Genomic DNA, 21,914 nt, shown 5'->3' with positions numbered 1-21,914 from the left:
TGCACGGGTCGGGGGGTAATGCGTTCTTTGATACCATTGGACTCAGCGGTGATTCGTTAGACGTTTTCCTCCTTGCGCTAACACAAAAGCTGACGTTCGTTTTGACAGACATACGACGGCGTCTTCTAAGTCAGGACCGATATCAGATTGAGTTTTCAATCACCAGTGAGGGTGACCGAATCGGCGATGCACGACTGGGGTAGGGGTGGGAGTAAGCATCGTCGCAAGTAAGCAGTTGGGTTGGGTTAGTCCGTGCGAGGAGAGTTTCCGGGTGTGCGCGTGACTCGGTCGGACGGAATGCCTGAGTCAGGTGCCCGAGACAGACTAACTATGATATCTGAGGGGTGGTGCCACTACTCGTTCAGGCCAAGGTACGAATACCATTCGCGGAGGCGGTTGCAGTGACATAAACCACAGTCATTGATCTCACACTGCTTTCTTGTTTCATGTGCTAATAATCCGATGTCATTGCTGGGTGGCTCCCTCTCTGGTGGCGCTGCGTCGGAATCATGTCACAGGCATTCCGCGGCGCTCCCCGTGCTCAGCAGCTGCTCCAAAAAATACATTTAAGGGGAGTGCTCAGTCAGCCTGGAGTCCCCACTACTAAAAATTACACTCAGAAATGGGAAACAAGCTCTCTTCCATCTCATCCAGTGACCGCAGGGTCCGTGCCAAGCAGGTCGACGACGAACCCGTCTTTGCCTCTCCTGTCGCACCCAGCCACCGGGATGGATCGCGATTATCGAGGTCTCACTCGTCGCACGAGACGCTCTGCGAGAAACACGTCTACCATCTTCCACGGCAGCCACCACCAACCCCACCCACTCCCCATCGCCCACTGGCTTATACACCCCTAACCGTTGCTTGCCCCCCGAGCAACGATGGTCGATTAGCAAGGGCATATCTCGCCTTCCTCAAGTCATTTCCAGAGTATCAGAGTACTTGGATACTCGATTCGCTGCGCCGAACAGACTTTGCGCGCCTAGATCGATCTGGGGAAACGTATGTGGATTACATGGGCGGCGCGCAGCATCCAGAGAGCCTCGTGCGTGCACACAGCGATTTCCTGTCAGAAAGCATTCTAGGGAACACGCATTCTGTCAGCAACAGGTAAATAAGCCCCAACATTTGAGCTGTGTATGGGCGACTTATCTTATCTCACAACTCGCACCCAGTTCGAAGCTTTCGTCCATCTGTGCCCACGATGCACGAGACGCCGTTTTGTCATTCTTTAGGGCTCCACCGGGATACACGGTCATATTTACTGCGAACGCTACCGGTGCACTGAAACTTGTCGGCGAGTCCTACCCGTTCAAGCAAGGAAGCTCCTACGTCCTTTGCGCCGATTCACATAATAGCGTGCATGGTATCCGCGAGTTTGCATCGCGGCATGGCGCGGAAGTACACTATATTCCTTCTATGCCTACCGGCGGCTTCGTCCTTTCTGCCGCAAAGGTAATGTCACATCCGTTTATATGCGCCCGCGATGTGCGCATTATCTCACCTCGCGCCGATAATATTGTAGGATATCTTGCAACAACATCATCCCAGGGATTCTGCGCCATCTCTCTTCGCAGTGACAGGCCAGTCGAATATCTCGAACACGAAAAATCCACTGGAGATATTGGCCCATGCGTCTGCGCTCGGGTACCATACTCTTCTCGATGCAGCAGCACTTGCACCCACCTCGACCATCTCACTTGAAAATACCCCTGTCGATGCAATGGCGATAAGCTTCTACAAGATGTTCGGTTATCCAACCGGTGTCGGAGCCCTCGTTGTCAAAGAATCCTTCTTGAAGTTGCTTGAACGACCGTGGTTCGCCGGAGGAAACGTGGACGTCGTTCAAGTACCTGGTACGCTCGTCACACGATCGGCAAGCCTGCACGAACGGTTCGAGGTATGTGCTATGCAAGTCAAATCTGAATACAGATGCGCCTTTTTCTTAACTTGGCGGTGGGTTCTTTCAGGACGGGACCATCAATTATCTATCTTTATCAGCCGTGACGGATGGACTACGATTTCTATCAGTTTACCTTCCTTTCCTTCCACTTCGCCTATCTTGCCTCATGCATGTCCTCACCTCTTCTTTAATACAAATGCGTCATGACAGCACTGGCGCCCCGGTCGTCAAAATCCTTTCAAAGCTGCCCTCGAAGCGACTAAAGTACATCGGCGAAGAGGCTGATTCGGGATCTACGGTCTCTCTCATATTTCTATCGGTATAAGTTGTTCCGTCATATTTTCTCAGAATGTATCCGCTGACTTTTCTACCGTTATTACCAGCCCTCCGGTGACATGATACCAAACTCTTTTGTTGAACATGTTGCCGTCTCTCACAACATATCGTTGCGTACAGGGTGTATGTGTAACCCAGGCGGAGCAGCAGCACTACTAGGGATCAAAGACCAGATGGCACTCCTCTACCCGGGTGTCACGCTCAAGGACTTTGAGCGGGTGGTTGGAAGGGAACTAGGGGTAGTCAGGATCAGCCTCGGTCTCGCTACCACGTTCCATGACGTATGGAGGGTGATCGACTTCGTGTCCAACCTTGCAAACGATCGAATCCGCCGAAAGTTGTGGGACGCTTGGATTAACGTTCCCGTTGGTCAAGCTATTTGATAGGCCCCCAACTGCTCGCTGCTACTACGACTATTTATATTCAGGCGGTGCCATGGAACATGTCTACCATTTCAGCCGGAAAAAGCACATCGGAGTGGATGTTACTGTAATGCTGTATATTACTGTGTATGATACCAACAACTTTAACTTGCTGGCCACTTACCATACTTCCCTTGCACGTTCATCATAATACGTTTTGCATATATTTTTCCTGCTGAATCATAAGAGGAAGCAACCACACCAGTCCACTACTCTTCATCTCCATCTTCCTCGTCTTCCCCTGCTTCATCCTCGTCCTCTGATACTTCTAGTCCAGCGTCTTTCATGCGTTCCTTATCGCGCCTTCGTTTCGTGTTCATCTCATCTAACAACACAAGCAAATCTTCCTGCTCCTTCTCGACACTCTTCCGTCTTGCTTCGGCAACCTGTACGGCGGCTTCCAGCTCTCCCACTTGGGATTTGAGTTCATTCGCCTATGAACGCCGCCGAATACATTACTTAAGGACAACACGGAGATGGAATATGCTGCGGACGGCATGCGCACCTCGGTGACCCCCGCGGACAAATCCTTGAGCTTACTATTGAGCGCATCGATCTCCTCGGCTTGGGCACGTATCACGTCGCGCAAGGAATCAATCAACATCATTGATTCCGCGCTAGGACCTAAGGGGCATAGGGAATACGGCGTTAATATGACGGCACGTATGAGAACAGAAATGGGCGGGGAGGCGGGGACGTCACGGTGGTACGTTTGACACTGCGCACGTACTAACCTGATGAAGTGGCTAGGCTGCTTGGATCGGTACCAAGAGCCCTCTGCACGGCGTCTGCGGTATTAATATTATCGTTCGTTCAACGTAAGTATTTAATGAATGTTCCATGTGCACCAACCAAGGGGCAGGGCAAGTGACGTAAACCATTCATCAGCGGTATTGAGGCAATGGGACAGCACAAACGCACATTGATTCGATTTCCAGAAATCAACGAATGCCCAGTCAAACCATATCTCGCCTTCTTGTTCTTGGGCTCGCCGATTACTCGCGAGCGCTCCGGGAGAAGTAGGACATAATAATACCATACACTCGGGTCCAACTGACTTGAAACGGTCGTCCTCCCGGACGCGCGTCATATGTCCAACCAAGGCATCCACTGTCAAACGACTGATAATGGCATGGATCGTCGATCTAGAAAGGGACAGGAACACAGCGATGGGAGCATAAGCATTTATCACGTTCATTAAGGGGAAAGGTGGAACGGGGTAGGAATGGGAATGGGAATGGAGAAGCACAAAGGCATTACTCACCGTGTGATCTCGCCTGGCTCGCGGTTAAACTCATAGCACACACCCAAAAGGAATGCACAAAGGCCTGGGACAAGACTCTCCGTTTCTGCCGTTTGATTGATCGGTTCCACCAACTATACGTCGGAGAACAAGGGCGCCACCGATCACCACATGAGACGAGTAGAACAAGTTAGGCAACGTGTAGATGAATCCTTCGTGATATGATTTCCTGCAGAAGAAATAAACGGACTTACTACGCCAAGTCCGCCAGCATCTAGAAACTCCTTAACAGATTTCGCATCTTCCCATAGCCACTGCACTAGAAGGCACAGGTAGCAGACTATGAGTCGGTCCCACTCTCGGACTTCTCTCTCGTTTGCCGAGTCTACTCGCGAACGTGTGAGGAAACATAGAGAAAGGTTTTCGCTCAGGAGTTGTAGAAGGCTTTGTGGAGCATCCTCGTCCTCGGGCTCCGTGACATTCACAGGGTCCGGCACGGCATCAGCAGGAACGAAAAATTGCCCCTGAGACTGCTCCGCAGACGGACCGGAAAAGGGAGGCTTGATTGACCGTGCTAATGACTTTGACCTAGAGGAGGAAGAAAGTAGAAACGAAAATAGGAGTGTCGCAAAATGTGTTGTCATGACGTTTGCAATGTTCAGAGGGGACGCTGGGGGGAGACAAAGAGCATGCAGCAGCGGCGAAACCGCTGGTGCGTCGGTCGACTCTGTGATAGGTAAGACACGTCCAGCAGTATTTCTTACCACTTACCTTGCGGGGAGAGCATTCCCTGCACTATTGCCTGTTTAATCTCGTCCTTACAAACGAAATTCTGCGATGCAATGTGTTACGAGGCAGACGCAGGCGAGAGAATGAACTACATACACCAAAGACCCCCAGCGCTGCTGCCCTCAAATCAAGGGAATCTTTCAAACGTTTGTCGCCATAAAGCCCGTTATACTCCCCGTGTAATCCAAGCTCAACCAGAGCGTCGAGCGCAGACGCAGGTTCTAACCTGTCCCATTCTTCGCCGTTGCTTTCTGGAACGGGCATGTACGGTGTCACTATAACATCAGCCAACGGGAACGCGAGATTGCTGGGGAGTAATTGAAGAGCCTGGTAGCCGTCGGAAGACGATTAGAATTGGCTACGGAATACGTACTCACCTGCGTCTTCAGGGATGTGGGTGCATTAGACGCCAAAGCAAGCTCTACCAGACACCGTATGAAAACATGAGTTTCCTGACTCTAAGAAAACAAGTAAGGGGAAAATGTAAAACCGAGCCAAGGTGGTACTGACGGTGGTACCCTTTGAACCGATGAGCATTCCCATTGTCCCAACCACCAGAGACGCATTGTGGGCTTTCTTCGAATCCCAGAATTGCAAGGCAAACTCTTGCGGTGGAGCATCCTGTTGCTGGAGTTTAAAGGGGAAGAGTAGAAAGGAGAATAACAAGGCTGGCAATGACGTCCCGCGAAAATAACTCTGAAGGTAGATCGTTGAGCACTTGCATCAGTCAAGTAGAAAAACACCTGCCTGGTTCGACGAGTTGAAACGCAACAAGCCGTCGACACAACGAAGTACGTCGTGAACTATCACGTCGCCCTCGATTCCGCCTTCCCGAGTAACAATTTCAAATAACTTTTCAAAAGCTCCTTCGAAGGCAAGAACCTTTTGGATATCTGGACTCTGTGACATCAAGGAATGGATCGTAGCAATGCTTTCTACAGAAACGTTCGTTAGCATGAATCACGTTCGCTTCGCTTCTAGAGACGCCGCGTGCTCAGGATACACGCAAGACCTCGCAAGCAGCACTCAGCACGGAGAATTTGCAACTCACCATTGCGGATAATTTCACGTCTGTCATCCACAACCGCTATGATACTCGAAGCAGCATTTGACGCTTTCAAAAAGTGATTCTGCACCACAGTCCGCTTGTTTTGCAAGAGAGTCGACAGCAACTGAAGGGTTGAATAGCGAATATAGAACTGCGAGTTGAGAAGTAACTTGAACAACGTGTGCGTAGCCTGCTCGTCCTTAAGGAAATAATCGGTGTGTTTGAAAGATATCTCCCGGTCCTTCTCTTTATCTTTTGCTGTCTCGTCTACCTCACAGAGGTGATGCAACGTCTCGAGCACAGCCTTGCCTATATCCGGGTCGACTTCGGCGTCATCTTGAAGGACTTGGATGAGACCTGGAAGCGCCCTGTCTCCAACATCTGCCTTGCAATCCCGAGTGAGACCCTTCAGAGCAAGGACTGCTGCACGTCTGTCAGCCAGAAGGGTTGAGGGAGACAATCGATCACTGAGTTTCGCGATGATGTCCACGGCCGATTGAGGAGCACCTGTTGGGCCACGTAGGGCAATGTAAGTCTGCGAAAAGAACTCCATCAGTGCTGCCTGGTGCCTTTGGGCTACTGGACACCGATGACCGTTGTCAGCGTGACGCGGCACTAATACCAAGTAGCTTGGTAGCTAACAAGCTTTACTGCAACTGAAATGTCGCGTCCGGAAGCACGTGACATGTTCAATGGCAAATCTAGTCGGACGATAGATGTTTTTTCTGTGACATATACGAGCAAGGACATAACAGCATCATTATCCAAGAAGCAATAATGCAGCTAGTAGGTACGCGATTGACTGAACATGGATGTCACTGGTGTGTAACCTCCCTTCAGTGAATTGTGCGGTCCTCACCGATGAGTGGTATGGACAGTGTGTTTGGAATTTGCAGAAAGTACTATCTCAAGAACTCGGAGAATTCGCTTGGCTTTCTCTCTGCGCACTTACATTAGCCGCGTCTTGTGTCTGGTAACATACCTTATGCAACCACTTCGACGGATCGTTCGGTGCAGACTTGATGAATCGCCTGCGCCACTCGATAGGCAACCGTCCTAACCGTCCCAAACTTATCCATTTACTAATCAAACACGTGGCGGCTGCGCCTGCCCAGGCCCACTTATACCGTGCTGAAATCTCGTGGTTCATAGGGCCTTACCACCTATATTCCACTCTCGCCGCCTTCGGGTAATACCTCAACAGTGGTGCAATGAATATTCAGAAACCATTCACTGAATTGAGCAAGCCACTGGAAGGTGGGGTCCTGGAAGACGCGGCCAAAGGGCCAACCGAAGCGATGGATTTAAAAGGCGGCTACCGTCCATCTTCCGGGTCATTGCAGGAATCCAAGGAAGTAAGTGTTATCTGGTATTGAAAAATACCAGGTGAATACTGAGTCATAGCCGGCATCTAACAACCAGCAGGGGGAGGCGAAATTCGAGGAAATGATTAGGGGTCTCAGCGAGGAGTTTCGCAAACTCAAACTCGAGAATGTCCAGCTGAGAACTTCTACTCAAGACCTACTGGCAGAAAATGCCGCCTTACGGGAAGCGATCCAGCAAGAACAAAAGGAGAACACTGCCCTCCAGCGAGCCCTTCGGAAGGAAGAGGAGGAAAGGTTGGTTGCACGACGTTTGTTAAATAGGGCACGGGAACGGCAAGAAGTGGTGCGCGTCATGGATCGACAAGCACGGACAGAGACGGATGCTCTAAGACGTCAGTTATCAGCCAAGGAGTTGGAAATCAAAGCGATCAAGAGAGAATCGAACGAAATGGGGCCAGATTCACTCAAGGTTACCGGATTACCGCAAGGATGTCAAGCCAAGATGGCCACAGAGGGTGACGTCCATTCACTTTTGACAGCCCTCAACACAGAAATCATGGAGACGTGTTTGGCCATTGTCCATTCTGAATCCTTTGCCTTCGCACGGCAACCTACCAAAAACATCGATGAGGAATGTTTTGATATCATAACTGAACACTTCCCGGAATCTGTGATGGGCTGGCTTCGTGAGCAACTGAGCAGCATCGATCACTTGGCATTAGAAATAGTGCTGAAGGACGCACTTGTGGCGGCATCATCCTGGGTCATCTCAGAACGGGATCCAGATCTTGAGGGCATCGAGCCCACAGGTAGGAAAGCACGTTTACTGAAAGCATGACATGGTGCATCTGACTTTCGCTCTCAGAGGTTCGACCTCCTAAGTTCTCTGATGGTACTACGGATCTATGGGGTTGGCTGGTGCACATCGCTGCCAGGGGCTCTCCATGCAATGCCTTGCGCCACACATTGCAACGGAGCATATCGAAAGTCCTTATCTGGACCGTGATGAGACCTGCCGGATATGTTTCCAATGACACAGTCGTTCATGAATTCAGCCTCAAGACAAGTGAACAGCTGACCACGATCATCGACCTGGCTTTACGACTCAATGAGATCCTCAGGAGGGGAGGTGCAAAGGAGCTATGGCTACTCCGGGGTGTTCCTGGCGGGGAATTTGACTCCAACATGATGGACGACTTTGGAGGTCTTGAAGGGAACAACCAAATAAATGGCACCGTAGTCGGTACAACGGCTCTTGGATTGTGCAGAGTTGTCATCCGCCGCGACATATACTCCGCCGAACTTCACCTCGATCCACTCATCAAGCCAAAGGTGGTCCTCAGGTCTTTCCTTGACAGTCTGCAGCCAGAGGACGAGGGCGAGGATGAAGATTTGGACGAGGCCCCAGTGGAAGATTTGGACGAGGCTTCGGTAGAGAACGCGGATGAGGATCTGTCGGATGATGCAGACGAGGCCTCGGTGGAAGATTTGGACGAGGCTTCGGTAGAGAACGCGGATGAGGATCTGTCGGATGATGCAGACGAGGCCTCGGTGGAAGATTTGGACGAGGCTTCGGTAGAGGACGCGGATGAAGATCTGTCAGATGATGCGGACGAGGCCTCGGTGGAAGATTTGGACGAGGCTTCGGTAGAGGACGCAGATGAGGCTCTGTCGGATGATGTGGACGAGTACTCGACTGAGGATTGGGGGTATCATTGATCCGGGAATTTTTGTAATCTTCACGATTTCATCGCGACTGTCGACTTCACGTTGTTATTCCTTTTCAGCCTTATGACCCGTCTCTACATCTGTTACACTACCTCTCAAGATTCACTCTTTGTAGGGCTGTCGTTAAGGTTGCTCTCGCGTATCTGAATCAGTTCTGCGTCACACGTCTCAATCCAGCGAGAGGCTCTGATGGTATTGCTTCTTAACAGATGAATCAAACATCTCTGGTAGTATATCGGATAGTACACCCGCCTGTCATCAGACTATTAAGACTGAGACCGCGGGAGAGCGGGGTTCGACTCCCCGCCAGAGAGATTTTTTGGTCGGACGTGTCCTATATAGCCCTTGTGCTGACTGAACTTACGAGCCCGTAGTACAACCTTCTTACATAATTCCCTCTGTAGTTTGTTATGTACTGTGGGCGAGTACGCGCTTCTCGACATATTGCTAACTGATACTACCACCTAACAGAGTAGATTGTTATCTATTAAGACTCTATGTTATTTGAATTATACATTAGTGGTGCTCAAAATAAACTGAGTTGGAGTGATTTTGGCGCTAAACCCTAGCTGAGTTGGCTGAGTTCGGCACTAAACCCTAGCAGAAACTTCAGCCGCGACTTTGACAAATTTCAAGTTCCGATTTTTCAAACCTCCGCTCACTTTGCGTTTTTGGAGTGCTGTGCTACACAGCATGACATCATGTCTTTTTATATTCAACATCTAAGTTCGAACATTCACTCGCGAGCGATATTTGTAGGGGGCAGCTCGGATATGGTATTAGATATGAGTAGATAACACTGTCCTCCTTCTGCCACAATGGTCCATAAGTCTGCTCGTCAAGAGACCCTAGAGATCCTGGGCGATGCAGCAGTCAGAGTTGCTGAAATGCAGTTGCAGCAGCTAGGGACTTACATGGAGGCCGACGACAATGACTCCAATTCTAGCATGTCAGATGGCGATATTGGCAGAGGAATGAGGACAAAGGGGGAAAGGGCGAGAGCTTAAAGACGAGCACTTGCCTTTATGATTGAATTGAGTGTTGAAAGTAGTTGGTATTGATAGTAGAGCTGTTGAGGCTCAAAGAGTTAACAGTATAAGATTGACTGCTAGTCTGAGGGGATACGGCAGAAACCCCTTGGTTTATATACATGCAGTTATGTGCACAGACCAGGTGATGCATATAGTAAGTGAACATACTAACTACTATGTATAGTAACGAATGTCATGGAATGCCGTAGAATAAGTGGAGTAAAGTGACGTCATTGTGGAGTCACTTATAAAGCATGACATCATGTGAGTCATCTCACATAGTAAGCAAGTCTAGAACCGGTAGTAATTATGAACAATTCCAACACTCCCGCTTGCTCTAGAATGGTAAGGTTACGAGACCAAGTGATGAGTGATTTGTTTCAAATTTCTGCCAGGTAAGAGATTTGGTAAGTCCATCGGCCTTTTGTTGGTCCATTTGGATATATTCAATGGCAAACATATTATCCTGTACACATTCGTGAACGAAGTGCCATTGGACATCTATATGCTTTGAACGACCATCTGACACTGGATTCTCAGCTATAAAGTGAGCACCCATATTGTCACAGTAGAGAATAGTTTTCTCCAATTTTAGGTCAAGTTCATCAAAAAGCATATTTAGCCATTTGATTTGTCTGGCAGAGTCACATAAAGCCATATATTCGGCTTCAGTGGATGAAAGTGCAATAGTCTTTTGTTTGCGCGATCGCCAAGAAATAAGGGAGGTGCCAAGAAACATGGCATATCCGGTAGTAGAATGACGAGTATCCACATTGGCAGCCCAATCGGAATCAGCGAATCCGAAGATGCGAGATTTGTTCCCAGAATAATAAAGCACAAGTTTCGGAGTAGAAGCCACATATTTCACAATGTGTAGCACTTTTTGTTTGTGATCTTCAGTTGGATTGGCCATGTATTGCGACATGCGAATAACCGTGAAAGCAATATCTGGGCGAGTTCCCAGAGCCATATAAAGTAAAGATCCAATGATAGATTGATATTGGGAGCGAAGTGAAGAAGAAGCTTGATATGTAGCTTCGGGTTTCTTTGGTTGGTAGCCAGAAGGAAGTGGAGTGTGGACATTGTGTGCATTCTCCATTTGGAATCTTTTGATCACCTTTTTGACGTAAGGGATCTGATCCAGGTAGATCTCGTGCTTAGCACGGTTTCTGTGGATCTGTAGACCTAGATATTCTTTGCATTCGCCTAGATCTCTTGATTCCCATTTCTTCATAAACTCGTCTTTCTTTGCTTTTAAAAGTTTAGGATGAGATCCTAAGAATAATCCATCGTCAACATAGACGAGAAAGATGACCATGCCTGCATTGGATTTAAAAATATAAATCCCTGCATCCACTTTTGAGCGAGTATAGCCCATGCGAAGTAGGGAAGCATGTAGGGCTTTGTTCCATGCTAATGCTGCTTGCTTTAAGCCATAAAGAGCGTGCAGCAACCGATAGACCTTGTGCTCTTGACCTTTAATTTTGAAGCCTTCAGGTTGTTCCATATAAATTTCTTCATCCAAACCACCATATAAAAAGGCAGTTTTGACGTCAAGGGTGCTCATTTCCCAGTTTCGTTGAGCAGTGAATGCTAAGACAATTTGCACTGTCTCAAAATGAGCGACCGGTGAGAAGGTATCTTCAAAATCTGTTCTGAATTCTTGTGTGAAACCTTTGGCCACAAGACGAGCTTTAAAGCGACCATCGCTTTTTATAGCGAAAACCCATCTGCATTTGACTGGTTTGTGATCTGGTTTTGGATCCACGAGAGTCCAAACATTTCTTTCCTCGATTGATTTTATCTCGTCCTTCATAGCATCGAACCATTTCTTTTGGAGCTCCGAATTGAGTTTTAGGACGTCTTTAAAATGTTCAGGAGACTCCTTAACACGAGCAGCAAGAAGAAATTCGAAGGTATTAGTGAAATACCCTTTTTGTTCTTCTTCTTCTTCTTCTTCTTCAACATGTGCAGTTCGAGAAGGACCTGCAACAGGTGGTGTAGGAGGAGTAGTTGAATCAGGTAATGGAGTCAATGGAGAACCAGGAGGATGTGAAATCCATTCGCAAGGAACAGAAGGAGCCTGTGGTCAAAGAGGTGATGGAGGTCTCCTTTCTTCCTGAGTTTGTCTCCTATATTCTCTTGAATCGCAAGCATGTTGCTCAGCATTCCTAATCCACTCCTGAGCAGTGTCTCTATTCTGCTGAATATCCCTCTCAATTTGAACAGGAGGTTTGTTCCCATAAACATTGTCTGGTCGAGATGTAGGGATTATTCTTCATTTAGGACGAGGTTCTCTTTGTTCAGCTTGTTCCGGGTTTGCCCTTCGCAGATTTCTATTATCACCGGGAACAGGGTATGGTTGGTGAGGGTGTTGAACAAGATTAGGAGGTACAGCAGGAGCTCTGTGTGGTCTTTGTGGTTGTTGAACTGGTCTGTTATGTTGACCACCCTGCTGTGGGTTTGGATTACGAGGAGGTTGTTGTGGATTCTGTGGTTGGACTGGATGAGGTCCAAAGTCGGGAGGATCAATCCCAAAGTCTGGTAGGTTTCCACCAGTATCGCTAGAACCAGAGGATTGGTCGTCTTCGGAATCAGGGTCACTTGAGGTATCAGATTTTCTTTGAATACTATCCGAACAAAATGGAAAGGAGTCTTCTACAAACTTGGCAGTACGAGATAGGATGATCTTTTGACCATGGAGAAATCGATAGCCTTTGGTTTTTGGTTCGTATCCTAAAAATATCATTTCGATTGCATGTGGGTCCAATTTATCCTTTCTCTGTTCTTTTGGCACCCAGACATAGGCTTTGCAACCGAATGTGCGAAAATATGCAATATCTGGAATCTTGCCAGTGAAAAGTTCAGCTGGTGTCTTGAATTGAATCCTCTTGAGCGGTGTTCTGTTGTACACATGAAGTGCACAATCAAATGCGAAGTTCCAGAACTTCTTTGGAACACAAGCATAGTGACGAATAGCTCCAGATTTTTCCAGAATAGTTCTATTGAATCACTCTGCACGACCATTTTGTTGAGGCTGGTCAGCTATAGAAAGCTGATGTGCAATTCCCCTTGAAGTGAGGAGCGCCTTGAAAGTGTTTCCCATAAATTGTCCCCCTCGATCCGAATGGAGAGCACCCAATTCCAGATTTAGTTGATGCTGCATAGCGAGCAACCAATTGGTAAAATGTTTGTAGGTATCGGATTTATTCCACATATAGATGCAGAAACCGAAGGAAGAATAGTCATCAAGTAGTGTGAGAACATACTTGGACCGGAAGTAAGATTCAATGGGAAGTTCCAATAGATCGGCATGAACGAGTTCAAGAGGTCTTGTTGCACATTTCCAAGAGGGTTTAAATGACTCAGAAGCCATTTTGCCCTGTGCACAACCTTTACAGGACTGAATTCCATGGAGAGGAATTTCAGGAAGACCTAATCGGCAAGTATGGTGTAAGATATTGTTGGCAGGATGTGCCAGCCGATTATGCCAGAGTGTTTCTTTATCCATTGTAACCATCGGGCAAAGGACCGAAAAAGCATTGGAGGGTGGAAGCGGAATGCCCACAAACCAATGTAACGGTGAATTAGGTGAAGCTAATCATGCTTCAACTAAAATCCGGCCGTCAGGTGTTCAGATTACTTCATTGTTTGAAGTCGCTTCGCTTCTATATCCCCTGTTTAGAAGCATATTTTGAGAGCATAGCCTCTTTGAAAATTGAGGGTTATATACTACTTGATCTAAGGAAAGAGTGGAGCCATTTTCTAGCTGCAACACTACAGTTCCTTCACTGATAAGATTGACTCTTTGTTGTCCAGCAGTATTAGCTGACTGCAGAGAAGTATATTTCTTGAATGACAAAAAGTCAGAATAATAAGGGGTCACATAATGTGAAGCCCCAGAGTCAAGCATCCAAATAGACTCACCTTTGGGAAGTATGATGTTGACTGAAGTATCACAGGGATAACAGTCAAAAGCATCTACTGCATTGCAGTCAAATTCGCCAGGGTTGTAACCACTGACTGAATTCTCCAGGTCATGATCAAAGTCCAGTACATCAAGACAAATAAAAGGACGAGGACGAATATAAGTCCTCGGATTTGGTATACTCGCATGAAATTCTGCTAATGATAGTTTAAGTGGTCTGCTAAGTTTTCGGGAAGACTTGGTAAAATGTCTGTTTCCTCGAATAACCTGCGACTCATTATCTGCAGAATTCCTCTCTCCTGCCACATGTATATTAACCAGGCTGGTAGCTCCCATTCCATTCTCGGATTGGATGGGCGAGCTATGTACAGCCCTGGTTCTCGACTCAGTAGAGGGAAACGGAATCCTCCTTGATAGAGGATCCAAGTTCTCCCATTGTAGGGATTCCTGAAGGGATAAACCCATTCTGAAACCCATCGGTTCTGAGGAGCGATAGGCACGTAGGCAAATAGAGCAGAAGCAAGGCGAATCAGATCTGGGTAATTTTACACGAGGAGTTACTGACTCAACTTCAGAGATGAAGGAGTTCTGAATCTCCTCCTGATACCAGTCTGAGAGAGTACCATCGGGTTGGATTGGCAAGGTAGGGACATGGCCAACATGTTCCATGGCCATTTCGATATCCTCAGCAGTTAACTCAGGAGAAAGTTCCCAAGAAGTGAGAATGTTGTGTGTGCCAAGAGGAACATCTAATTGAGGGCAAGGAGTAAGTTCAGTGACGTCATCTGGAGAATACTCTGGAGAAGTGTGGTGGAAATTAATTGCGTTGATATCAAAATCATCATTAGGGTATTGTTCTGGGACTTCGGAAATAGATGCGAGGTTAAATTCCTCTGCACCTTGTCCGGGAATGTCAAGCTCGTTGGCACTGGCTTTTCCCTTGCCTTTGCCACGGTGACGATTCTGGTTTCGTCCACGACCGGACAAACCTCCCTGTTGTCCCTGGTTTTGTTGATTTTGTTGAGGGTAAGGCTGGAAGTTGCCTCCCCCTCTTCCGCGATTGCCACGAGAACCTCCTCAGCCACCTCGGCCACGAGAAAAGCCACCACCACCACGATGGTCCTGAGTATTATGCGAGCCTTTGCACATATTGCACAAAGGCGGTTTGTTCATGCGAGATAATAAGGAATTAGATTCCTTTTTGATATTAGTAGAAGAGCCGGAGGCTTCTCCTATTTGTCTTGGTAACAAAGATTGTCCGGAACGATGAGACCATAATTCCTTCATGCGAGGAATAACAGTATCTGGTTTTAATTGTGTGGGATTGATAGATGATAGGATATTAGTGGGAGCTTGGTCCCATGCCGCTGTCATAGTGTGAACCAATAATAACGACTTCATTTTGTCGTCCAAGGTTATGCCTTGACCAGAGATGGTTTTAAATAGCATATTGATCTCTGCAATTTTCACCATGAGATCATCCTTGGGCTTGACTTGAATTTTAAGGAGCCACTGAAACTCCATAAAAGTCGTCATGGCAGAAGGTTTGCCATATTTGAGTTTGAGGTCTTCCCATTTCAAATGGGAAGTCGCGTGGGCATCAATGGAGAGTGCGATCATTGGATCACAATATAATGTGATGCATCCTTGAGCACGTGCATCCGAGGTGCGCCAAACAGCAGCAGCAGCAGCATTGGCAGGTAAAGCTTCAGTACCCGCGACAATTCCCCACACTCCCAGAGTTTGGAAGTATGCTTTCATCATAACTTGCCAGACAGCGTAGTTCATCCCATTAAGTTTGGGGATGTTCTTTCCGAGACCTCCTTCAGAAGACATTCTAATAAATGTTGAGGATTAGATGGTTGTAAAGGAAAGATTTTCTTGGATCAGTGATAGATGGATTAAGTTCGCCTTGGAGGAAGGTGCGCATGCGTTTACGACGCTTGCATGTGCGGGATTTTTGTCCGGGATGATTCCGAGTATGTGGTGATTGGTGTTTTATTTTTGGCTCTGGTTCCATGCCTTTCTCAGCATAACGCCAATCGGCGATGCGAGAACTCTGCTGAACATTATACTTGAGAAAATCGAAGCATAAGTCAGGGAAGTAGTGATAGGATAGGAACGACCATCCCATTTCATGAAGACAATGGGGGTTTGAAAATCCTAACCATTCAGAGGCACAACTATAAGGGAAAGGAAACCAGCCATAAATTCGATTACTGTACTCCCTAGAAGCCAAGATTTTGTAAAGATTATAAGGGCTATCTAGGCAGGGATCGCAAGATCCATCAGGATACTCGAGGAATCGGCCTGCGGATGCGTACGGTATGTCCATTGTACCGGGAAGAGGATAATTTGCGCTTAACTTCAGCAGCCGTGTGAGACTGAGCAAGAGCATTGGCAAGTAGTCCACAACGTCTGGGTTGGCTGTAAGCTTGCCCAGTAGGACAGTCCATCGCACATTCGAGATCCACGAGAATCAAGCCAGTTCCTGGCCAGTAAACGAATCTGCAGTAACCGGTAGCGTCAAGGTACCAAAGAGTTCCTCGAGCCGAATTGAAACCTGTTCTGGTTTCGTCCATATCTGCATATGCCTTAAAGTTATCGACGAACTCCAATAACTGGAGATCAAAGAGATGTCCCCCGAGCTTATGCTCTCGGAAGTGGAGGGGAACACACTCGATGTCGGTAATTCCTTCTCTCCATAGTCCTCTGTAATGGCTCTCCAGATACTCGTGCCAAACCCTGAGAGGAGGGACGAGCTTGCGGAAAGGGTTTCCTGAGACATAGAGGGGATGGCAGTTGTAGTAGATATAGACAAACGTGTTGTGAGTAATTGTGGAGGCCGGAACGGTCCAGAGGGCAGGATCTTCATAGGTTAGACTGGGAAGGTCACAACCATTGAAGTGAGCGATAGCGTTAGGAGAGGAAAGGAATGAAACTTTAGGGGCAAAGTCGGTAAGGTAACTGTGATAAGCAGTATGGATTCTGGGAAGTTCGAATGGCGTGTCAACACCAGGATACGTCAGGAAGCCATCCCATGTCACCTCAATCTGCGAGAGAGGGACGTGGGCGAGCAATGGCTGCAGGCGAATGAAGAAAGATCTACTAGAGGGAACGGCATAGTGCCAGTGGGAACAGTCTCTGACATACAACGCCTCCATATACTCAACAACTTTCTTCACGTACTCCTCTCTCCATTTATTCCCTGCATACATGCCATCATGAGCATGGGCAGCAGTGATTTCGGTACGTTTGGCAACAACGAGAGACATGCTAAAAGGAAAGCATAAGATTCTGTTCTTGGAAGACGAAAGACGCAGCTAATAAAGCAAATCGAACTCGGTGTTGTCATTGACAGCGAGATCGACCTCAGCGATCAGGTGGTTAGCCTGAGCGAGCGCGTCATTCAACGCCAAAACAAGCTCTGGGGGTGGAGTCGCTTCACGAACAGGAGGTGCAGGGTCAGCACCACCTTCAATCGTGTAAGGCAGAACAGGATCAAGGTCGGCGTCGTCATCACGATCGGGAATAGCGTGAAGGAGATAATTGGGAGGCGGAGCCTCAACCATAGGAGGACGAAGTCCGTCATGAATAAGGCATAGGTCAGCTCCCATGGCAGCAGCTATGCGAGCGCGTACCCAATAGAGATAAATGTTGCGCCAGACAGGACCAGCTAAAGCTGCAGTCCAGAAGGCTAGCGAACACGCAAACATTTCCCTAAACGCTCCATATCCTCCAAGGGACATATAAAAAATAGTAGTATAGAAAGCCATCAAAAGCGACACAATGTAAGTAACAACACTCAATCCCAGCGCATCTAGGCCGTCAATTGGCATGCTGATATGGCCGTCACCAGAGATCAGTAAATGCACAAATGACAATAGCACACCGACAGTTTAGAAGTCGGGGCTCATAACCTATTGGCAGAGGAACGAGGACAAAGGGGGAAAGGGTGAGAGCTTAAAGACAAGCACTTGCCTTTATGATTGAATTGAGTGTTGAAAGTAGTCAGTATTGATAGTAGAGCTGTTGAGGCTCAAAGAGTTAACAGTATAAGATTGACTGCTAGTCTGAGGGGATACAGCAGAAACCCCTTGGTTTATATACATGCAGTTATGCGCACAGACCGGGTGATGCATATAGTAAGTGAACATACTAACTACTATGTATAGTAACGAATGTCATGGAACGCCATAGAATAAGTGGAGTAAAGTGACGTCATTGTGGAGTCACTTATAAAGCATGACATCATGTGAGTCATCTCACATAGTAAGCAAGTCTAGAACTGGTAGTAATTATGAACAATTCCAACAGGCGACTGGACAGATGTCTTGTCCGAACCCTTGTCCCCGATGATCTTATCTCCAATTTCATCCATGTCCGCCTCATCGTCCTCATCCCTCAGCTCACTCCATTCTGTGAAGAGGATAACTGCTCCATATACAGTGGCACTGCAGACCATTCGGGCGCTCTATGATGAGGTCCACATGGCACGAGTCTTCAAGTGACCAGGTGTACCAATGATGCATGCATCTCAACTGCCACTCCTTGATCATTTTGCTATCCACCGACCACTCTTGTTCTGGAAAAAATTGCATGTCGATCCTGTGATATTCGATGACATTTTAGACCAAATTAGTGACCACTACATATTTTTGAACAAGTCAAACAACAAACAATTACCTGTGGCTGTTCAACTTGCAATTTTCCTTTTCTGTGTGGGGCACTACGGTAATGCATCTTCACCTGAGGATGCTGCCCAGTGGGCAGGCATTAGTGTTGGAACAGTCATCAATTGTACTCACTGGGTAATGGCAGTGCTGCTGGACAAGCACAACAACTTCATTTATGTGCCAGATGTGCAATCCCCAGAACTGAGGCATGCATGAGAATTTGCAGAGTCACGAACTTGCTGGTCTTGGAGAAACAGAGTTTTTGTCCTGCACAATATGGTTGTGCAATTTGAAGAAAGGCACTGTGAAGAGTTGGGGCGAGGGACGATGGATTGGGCGATGAGGGAAGGGGAGCCTGACGAAGGGAATGACAACGATATGCTGCTGGCCCTAGAACCAGGATCAGTAGGACAACAATTCCACATGCACTTAATGGAGAGGTTGATTGTGGAGAGAGGGATACGAATCTGAATACATTTTGCATTTTGTAAAAAAAACAGAGGGCGACGGTGACAACTTGGACAAATGGATAAAACATACTCATTTGTCCTACAAGCGACATCAGGTAAGGGACGGAGGAAGATCTGCAGGAGTAATTATCAATGACGTAGGAGTAGCAGAGGATGATGCTTGGCCACCAGCAGCGAGGGCCTTCTGAGCCTCAATCTCCGCAAGCTTGAGCTTGAGCTTGAGGACCTTGGATTCCCTAGAAAACACCTCTGCATCCAGCTTGTGGAGCTGGATGTCATGGTTCTGCATCTCCAGTATGTGATGGTGGATCTTGTCAGCTTCACTATGTTCACACTGACACTCACGCTCATCATGCTCAATCTCCTTCATACACATGTGCATGTTATATTTTGTGATGTGATGTTCATTCTTGAGAAGAGCGATCTGGTATTCTCAGTCAGAAGTATCTCCTGAAAGTCCTTGCAACTTCTCTGCTAGCGTGACCTCGAGCTTGGAGACAGATCTTGCATTTCCTGAGCTTCCCCCTGACGCCACAGAACCAGGACCATGGCCATGACTCTTAGTGACAATAGACAGTGGCGATGATGTTGATGTGACCATTGAAGTTGATGACGGGATGCACTTGGGGTATGGGGAAGAGCGGAATGTACTGCAATTTTCCCAGGATGGTGTCTTGTGCTTCATAGCAGGAGGATTAGGTTGCCAATTATGAAAGTCACTTGGGCCACTGAAAGACTAGATTGTTCATGTTAGTTTTTGTACAGTGCGACCACTTAGGAGATATCAGTAACTTGCCTTAGCAAAAGATGGGACTGCTGGCGAAAAAGTATTTGATTGGCTTGGGCCTGCTGTCGGGAGGGAAGAATCATGCATCCAGTCATTGTCACATTCTTCTTCATTGATATCATGCCCTCTTGTTTTATCGCCACCGGCCTCCTCTTCCTCCTCTTCCATACACATGCAGTCATCATCAGTGATGACACCAGGAAAACCTGGATGTTCCATCTGCTGGACCATGGTCTCATCGTCATCACACTCTCCAAACAAATCTGGAACAGACTGGGAAGTACTGGAGGGAGGGGGGGGGGGGGGTACAGAGGGGGAATCGGGTTGAATAATCGCAAGAAAATTGCCAGCACGATCGAGGCCAGGAGTAGAGTTTTGCGGTTGGGTGTCGATTGATGGAATTCCCCTCCACATTTGATCACATTCCTTGAACCAAGGGAAATGTGCAATGGCATCAACTGAAACCAGATCATCAGTGGGACCAAATGGGAACACGATCTAACAGACTCACCCAGCAGGTTTGGATACCTCGCATCACCAGGAATGATCCCACCACCAGTGGACTTGAAATGATCAAGTTGCTCTCGATATCTCTTCTTTAACCTGCATTGACCATTGAGTTATGCCATCTCCCATCATTAGATAAAGACATATGTTGCAAGGTGTGCATAGACACTCGTATTGAACTTCTCCAGCTGCATCTCATACCCACTGCAATATTCTGGATCATTTGCAAAAAGCACCTTTGCAACAACAGCATGAATTTCTTTCTTCATTCACCCATGGGGCTTTCCGAGGGAAGCAGAGCCTTCTTGCACACTTCGCTGCTTAGTGCTGCTGAATAGGATGGCACGATCGGCAGGATGTTGCAAGAGCCAGCTCAGGAGTGTGCTAGTGAGGTGGGGATATCGTTCCCAGAAAATGGTTTCCCTCGATTCCTGTGGAGGACCTCCCAGGGTAGTCGTCATTTGCTTGCGAGAGCCAGTAGCCTGGGACTTGGATCCCCTGGTCTTTGGCTTCCCTCTCTGGGACGTAGAGATCATATTTTGGGGCAGGGATATAACTTGAGAAGGGAAAGGAGGATTAGAACCTGTGTTTCTGGCTGGAATCTGAGGGGGAGTTGATGCCATCATAGTCGTCTGTCTTGCTTGCAGGCATGCAGAGCATCTTGTGCATGGACGATGGGGAGGCATTTTCAAGCGGAGCTTGAATTAAACCACACGCACTGGACCCGCTTGCCATGCTCACACTGATTCCTGGGCCAAATTTGTTTGACTCAGATTTATTTTGAATGCCACTATTATCTATACACCAGCCCTCTGGGCAATCCAGGATGCGATTAATGTTTAATTATGTCAGCAAGCATTTGATGGGAGGCTCTTCAGCTTGAAGTAAATAAACTAAGTATGGGTAGTTTGGTGCTCAATAATGAATATTACAATGAAATGAAATGGTAGTGATCATGGTAAGGATGCTAATGTGGATAGGCAGGGGACATGAAGAGGAAAATGGTAGTGGTTGTCGGTGTTGGTTAAAATGATTCAAAAGTGGCGCTCAAGGTGGCGCTGGAAGTGCTCTGGAATTGTTCTGGAATGGCATCTGCAACTGGCATTGGCCTTGTGGAGTTTGAAAAGTTATGTCTCCTCTACAACCACGCATTCAGCGCTCTGCTCGCCTGCAAGCAATCTCAGGTCAGCCCATGGCATCTTCAAGTGAACAAGCCCATCAAGGAGGATCCAACAGACCCACCAGGAATTCAGGCTCTGGTCATGGATTGAGCAGTAGATCTACTCATGGCGGAACCAAGGGCAAGAACCTGGCTTCATCCAGCCAACGGGCTGTCACCACTACTGGTGACGCATCTACTACAGAAGGTCTTCAGCCAAAGAACATCAACTGGGACATTCCTTGTACCGATATACTCATCAACTGGTTGCTCACCCATCCCACAAACTGGAGAATCCTTTTTAGTGATAAGATCACAACCATCTCACCACCTTCACCTGATGAGGGGCCAGTGGGCCATAACAAGAAAGAAGTTCAAGCAATTATCGCCAAAGTCATATTCAAGAATGATCCCTACTACAAGGACATGTACATGGTGGGCCCTGCTAAGTTCCAAGTTAGCGTAGGCAACTGCATCACTACGTCAGTCTCTTCATATTTTATTTGTGATTTTTTAACAATCATTTAGGCTGAAGGGATCATATCGCAAGTGCCATGCATGC

The 21,914-nt window shown here is 47.5% G+C and overlaps 3 protein-coding genes and 1 non-coding gene across 4 annotated transcripts; 3 read left to right on the top strand and 1 right to left on the bottom strand.

Annotated features, from left to right (window-relative positions):
• The first annotated feature begins 143 nt into the window (after window positions 1-143).
• On the top strand, window positions 144-2,804 carry F5J12DRAFT_406323 (PLP-dependent transferase). Its single transcript, XM_051739268.1, has 5 exons — window positions 144-1,110; window positions 1,176-1,455; window positions 1,526-1,900; window positions 1,971-2,222; window positions 2,287-2,804. Exons 1-5 carry the CDS (start codon window positions 623-625, stop codon window positions 2,620-2,622), a joined length of 1,731 nt encoding a protein of 576 aa, XP_051596353.1. The 5' UTR covers window positions 144-622; the 3' UTR covers window positions 2,623-2,804.
• A 66-nt stretch (window positions 2,805-2,870) lies between these two features.
• On the bottom strand, window positions 2,871-6,294 carry F5J12DRAFT_726110 (p115 like vesicle tethering protein; the record flags this gene model as incomplete). Its single annotated transcript, XM_051741695.1, has 12 exons — window positions 2,871-3,095; window positions 3,167-3,285; window positions 3,396-3,449; window positions 3,583-3,806; window positions 3,926-4,038; window positions 4,159-4,631; window positions 4,676-4,736; window positions 4,790-5,020; window positions 5,071-5,151; window positions 5,204-5,389; window positions 5,435-5,628; window positions 5,745-6,294. The coding sequence occupies 12 exons, from the start codon at window positions 6,292-6,294 to the stop codon at window positions 2,871-2,873; spliced, it is 2,511 nt and encodes an 836-aa protein (XP_051596352.1).
• A 658-nt stretch (window positions 6,295-6,952) lies between these two features.
• F5J12DRAFT_896562 (uncharacterized protein) lies at window positions 6,953-8,785 on the top strand (the record flags this gene model as incomplete). The annotated part of the gene is made up of 3 exons (XM_051747957.1): window positions 6,953-7,096; window positions 7,146-7,875; window positions 7,932-8,785. 3 exons carry the CDS (start codon window positions 6,953-6,955, stop codon window positions 8,783-8,785), a joined length of 1,728 nt encoding a protein of 575 aa, XP_051596351.1.
• Window positions 8,786-9,015: 230 nt separating this feature from the next.
• F5J12DRAFT_t181 lies at window positions 9,016-9,108 on the top strand. The gene has a single exon. It is a non-coding gene; the product is annotated as a tRNA-Asp (tRNA).
• The last annotated feature ends 12,806 nt before the right edge of the window (window positions 9,109-21,914 follow it).

Source organism: Pisolithus orientalis (genome assembly GCF_024613125.1).
Source record: "Pisolithus orientalis strain OTSU chromosome Unknown F5J12scaffold_40, whole genome shotgun sequence".
In the NCBI taxonomy this organism is placed as follows: Eukaryota; Fungi; Basidiomycota; class Agaricomycetes; order Boletales; family Pisolithaceae; genus Pisolithus; species Pisolithus orientalis.
Note: the sequence above shows the minus strand (reverse complement) of the source record. Positions and strands in the feature narration are given on the sequence as shown.